A 5,605-nucleotide genomic window follows, 5' to 3' on the forward strand; every position below is an offset into this window, starting at 1 on the left:
ACAAACACAAAAACATGGAGCTTGTTACAAACTTTCGGATCAAAACATGGTTTTATCTCAAGAACATAAGAACATCACTTTCTCTTTCTAAAGCAAGCTTTAAATCAATGCATGGTTCATGAATCATGCTGGATCATGCAATGCAATCGGATCAACATAAAGAATAACAAGAGTAACTCAAGATTCTAACCTCAAAACACGGATCAAACGGCTCAAACTCTAAAGATCAAGCTTGGGATCTAGCTCTCTCACTCCAACTTCCTCTCCTCTTCCTAGAGCTTCTCTCTCTACCATGCAAAGGATATGACACAAAATGATATGTTTCTAACTCTGCTGGCTGACTTAACCCTCTGCTAGGACACGTGGCAACGGCTGGTTGGATCTCCTCAAAAAGGTGAGAGATTGATAAGACAAGAGCATGACAAAGTGTAAGCAACAAGTAAGGTGACATGGGCACTTCGGCGGGTAATGATCTCGGCTAGGACAAAGCTTCGGCAAGTAAGGTCTCAATGATCTCAGCTAGGAAGGATAACACATGGCCTAGCTGTGCCACACCTTGGCCTAGATGTGCCACACCTCGGTCTAGGTCGTACCTGTCCAGGGACAAGATCACTTTGGTATAACATCTCGGCTTAGATAATAAACATCTCAGCCAACATGTCAGGGTGAGGGTGGAGGTCAACCAAGGTGGTTCCAAGATGGTCCTAGGTGTAAGAAGTTCAAAGGTGTAACCTAGGCTTAAGATGACCTCAGCTAAACTCACACCAAGCAAGGAACAAAACATGCAAGCAACACTTAAACGAAACTAATCAAAATCTGCAAAGATGCAAGCTTAATCAATACAAGGATGATGCAAAAATGTACGTAATCATGACTAGGACAAAGTGAGGGTTGCTACATTCAAGAACAAATCTTTCTCATCCTTGGTCATCGTGAATTGTGCTGGTGGTAAATAGGTTTTATTCGACCCTCTTAACTGCAAATGTAGGGGTTTTCTAATATTCATGTCTTGTAAATCACACCGAGCATTAACACCATCCTTCAATTTTCCTACAACCCCTAATATTGTCCATAACACATTGTCACAAACATTCTTCTCTATATGCATCACATCAAGGTTGTGTCTTATTAGATTGTGCTCCCAATATGACAGTTCATGAAAGATACTCTTTTTCTTCCAGCTATGGGTACGATGTCCAGCTTTCTCCTTCTCTACCTGTCTCCTATGTCTCTCCTTAAGGTCATCTCTCTTATATTGGGTTAAAATACCCTCAGATTCTAATTGTAGCAACATCTCAGTTCCAGACAACAATTTTGGTTTGAGTCTGACTTCCCGACTACCATCAAATGATACTTTATCCTTCCAAAATTTATAGCCAGTAAGTAAAAATATGCGATAACCCAAGTATGATTGTTTCCTACTATGCTTCAACCAACACAATGTAGTTTCCTTATTGCAACAAGGACATGCATATTCGCCTTTAGTGCTCCATCCTGACAAGTTTGCGTATGTAGGAAAATCACTAATTGTCCACAATAAAGCTGCATGCATTTGAAACATTTGATTTGTTGATGCATCAAATGTTGACACACCCTCATGCCATAGTTCTTTCAACTCCTCAATCAACGGTTGCATATACGCATCAATCTTGTCACCAGGTCCTTTCGGGCCGTCAATAAGCACGGATAAAATTTGAAATGGTTGCTTCATGCACATCCATGGCGGCAAGTTGTATGGAATGAGCACAACAGGCCAAGTGCTATGAACTATGTTCATCGTCCTGAATGGATTAAAACCATTAGATGCTAAGCCAAGCCTTACACTTCGGCAATCATTACTAAAGTCAATATTTCAACGGTCAAAATCTTTCCATGCAAGGGAGTCAGCAAGATGCCTAAAGACACCATCATCAGTTCGTTCCTCTGCATGCCATCTCATTAACTTGGCCGTCTTGGATGACATAAACAACCTCTGCAACCTTGACTTTAAAGGAAAATACCTCATCTGTTCTGCAGCTATTCGTTTGCCACCTTTGTTAGGACCATTTGAAACCATCACCATTTGATTTCCATCTAGAACTGTTGCATATGACACATTTATCAAGATTGGCGTCCTCGTTTCGAAACAACATGCAACTGTTGGGACATGCATCCCACGTCTCATACGTGAAGCCCAAATCTGTTGTAACCTTTTGAGCTTTATAATATGAGTCCGGGAGTTTCACACCCAACGGGAACGCCTCATTCAATAACTCAAGCAACATGTCAACAGACTTGTTTGTCCACTAATTAAGCACCTTCAAATGTAGAAGTCGAACAATGAATGACAAAGATATGAACTTCTGACAACCCGGATACAATTCACTTTGTGCATCTTGAAGAAGTTTGAAATACTTTGCAGTCTCTGCATTTGGACTGAGCTAGGGTTCAGATGCATGGGCATCAGGCCCCTGTGGTTCATTACCCTCAACACTTGTACCGGCATGTGGATTTCCCATAGCCCCTTGTATCATTCCAATCATATCATCCTCAATGTCTAAATTAGCTAATTTTTCACTCTCGATTACCATGCAGAGATACATAAGATTCCACATGATTAATCCAATGTCTGTATTTTTTAAAAAAACATTCAAAATCATATGCTCCCGTGCACCCTCTCGTACAAGATGGTATCGATTCTCACACTTCCAACACGGACAACTAATCATCGAACCTTCAACCCTATTGGTGTAGGCAAACACAAGGTATTTATCAATCCCATTAATGTATTCGTTCGACATCCTATTTGGCAAATCAATCCAACTCTTATCCATCATCTGTACACATCCACAAAAATATCTCATCAAAGTAACTCTAAATATAATACCTAAGTATTCATGTACCATGATACCTATCCGTCCAATTTCTCTCAAATAGGTAGGTGGTCTTATCTCAGTTAGTTATTTACCGATTTGATGGGAGAACATAAAAAATGAAATATTTATACAACAACACGTGAGACAAAAAAATGTTTATTTATTTAGACTACTCCACTATTTTAATTTTAATTTTTAGTTTAATTTGAAATGAAGTTGATGTATTCAAAGCTTTTATACCTCTGCAAATGATACTGCACTTAAATGGAGATTCCACAATTGTAATTAAACATGTATTTGCCTTTAGACAATTAAAATTAAAATAAAAATAAAAGATGTTCAAAGGACCTTTTCCTCTACTTACATAAAAGTTATTAAACTCTCTATCCACTTTAAAATTCTTTTTCTTTCACCACAAATGAATTTATAAATATAAGATTCAAACACACACTAAAAATAACTCCAATCTATACTCTCAAATTTTGACACAAATTTAAGTTTGACTAAAAAATACTCAAAACTCATCTATGCTCTTTAACTCAAACCTATTCAAAATTAAATTCTACTCTCTTTTTTTTATTACCCAAAATCAAGAGATCCTTTTAGCAAACTCAAACCAATACCAAACCTTTTTTAAAAAAAACTCAGGTAAAATTTTGAATTAGTTACTAAAATGTTTCATAAGAAAAGAAATTTTTAGTCAAAGCATAAAATTTTTGAGGTTACTATTTGAGTGCTTCATATCAAATGAATTTTTCACTCAAAATTTTTGTCTGATCAAAATTTTCATGATTGGTGATGGTTTGATAGAATTTGGAGGGGAGGGGGAATGAGATTGACATGAAGAGGTTGAATTACACTTGCTTTTACTAACCGAGAATAATGAATTTTTAAAGACATTTGAACTCAATTGTAAGTCCCTGAGACACATGTTTGCCAGGATATGTATGCAATATATTTGTAATAAGGAAGATTAAACAAAGTTAGTTTGAAAAACAAGGAAAGAAGTGAAAAAGGGAAATGAAAAAGATTGATTAGTGAGGGAACCAAAGGAAATTAATATATGTAGATAGCATTTTCCACAATTTAATAAATTCTAGTAAATTAATGGGAGATTTACCAATAAATCCCAAAATTTGAACTTATGAACCAATTGGACCCATTTTTCTTCTATTAAACCGTTTAGTCCCATTCAAATGTGAGGGACGTAATTACCCTCATCTAACCGTTGCTAATGCAGCTGTCGGGCGGAAATTAGGTGAGGCACGTGTGTCGCTCACGTGCGTGATTAGTGAATGGATGTGTAGTGTGTTGCATGTGATACATTGGCAGGGAGTCACAGAATGGCAAAGCACTGTAAGGGGTTTTTTATTGGGCTGGGTTGGTGTGTTTGGGGGTTAACACACACACTGATACACACCAAACCCAGCTTTTTCTTCTCTCTCTAAGACACCCAGCGCATAACACACACACACTGATACACGCACACTACCACGTCCGGCAGTACCTTCCTCGCCAAACCCTTGTGGTTGTTCGCCGCCGAACTCCGTAACAACACCGTCGCTTCCGACGCCGCCGTCTCCTCTTCCGGCAACTCATTCCTTTCCTGTTCCTCCACCTTCACCTCCACCTCAGCTTTTTCGGGTAACACCACCAAAGTAGAGTCATGTTCCGGCAAAACCACCACAAAACTATCTTCACTCTCCAGAAAATTAGCCTCTCTCTCCGCCACCATAGTTTCCAAAACATCGGCCGGTGTTTCGGTTCCTCGACGACCCATTTTCTCTCTCTTCTTACCTCTGGTGTTCTTCTTCGACTCTTCTTCGCTCGCCAAGTGTTCTTCAAAGGCTTCAATGGCTTGGTGAATGAGTTCACGGTTAGGCGAAGAGTCCCACCTGAACCAGAAACTCATGTAACAGTCGAAACACTCTCTCACATGGAGACCCAGCCACACACATATCTCCTCTCTCTAGCAGACACGAAACACCATGCACACATAACACCATTAACACACACACCTAGCAGCCACACTCATACACACCATACACACAACACACACACACGCATAACACAGCACACACCAAACCCAGATTTCTCTTCTCTCTCTAAGACACACCCAACGCATAACACACACACATACACTGATACACGCACGCACACACAGTGATACACATAACACAGCACACACAACGCACACAGTACACACAGCACAGACTGGGACATCAACACACATGCATCTATTGGCTCTCTCTCTCTCTCTGACGGTGGATTTTGGGAGTGAAAAAGATCAACACAGACCTCTCTCTCTCTCTAGTTGAAAAACACACAAAATATATATATATATATATATCTCGTGAGGGATTAAAAAAAATGGAGGGGATAGACTCACACACAAGAAGGCAGCAGCGGCTCTCTCTCACACACAAACAGCACAGCAAACACCACCGCTGCCATTACCCATCACCACCATCTTTCTTCCGAATCTCTGAGGGTGTGCCACACAGCCATCGGCAAGGAAGACACATTCAAATTCGAAAACCCTACCTCACAATTGGTGAAACGTATTTGAATGTATCACCAAAATTAGCCAAACCAGAATGAGCAACGTTTCCAAAAAAGGAACTGATCCAGCAAAACAGTATCACATTAAACGAAGGGCACTCTAGTCCACACAGTGAAACAAAAATGGAAAAAAACACCAAAAAGGACCAAATCAACTCACCAGCAGGACTATTTGGTATAATAGAATA

The 5,605-nt window shown here is 39.6% G+C and overlaps 1 protein-coding gene across 1 annotated transcript; it reads right to left on the reverse strand.

The window, feature by feature from the left end:
* Positions 1-4,299: 4,299 nt before the first annotated feature.
* LOC145800471 (uncharacterized) lies at positions 4,300-4,767 on the reverse strand. Its single transcript, XM_082890152.1, has one exon. The coding sequence runs from the start codon at positions 4,765-4,767 to the stop codon at positions 4,300-4,302; it is 468 nt and encodes a 155-aa protein (XP_082746278.1).
* Positions 4,768-5,605: the final 838 nt, after the last annotated feature.

The sequence above is a fragment of the Camellia sinensis genome, chromosome 10, assembly GCF_055761805.1.
Source record: "Camellia sinensis isolate YWXY chromosome 10, ASM5576180v1, whole genome shotgun sequence".
Classification (NCBI taxonomy): domain Eukaryota; kingdom Viridiplantae; phylum Streptophyta; class Magnoliopsida; order Ericales; family Theaceae; genus Camellia; species Camellia sinensis.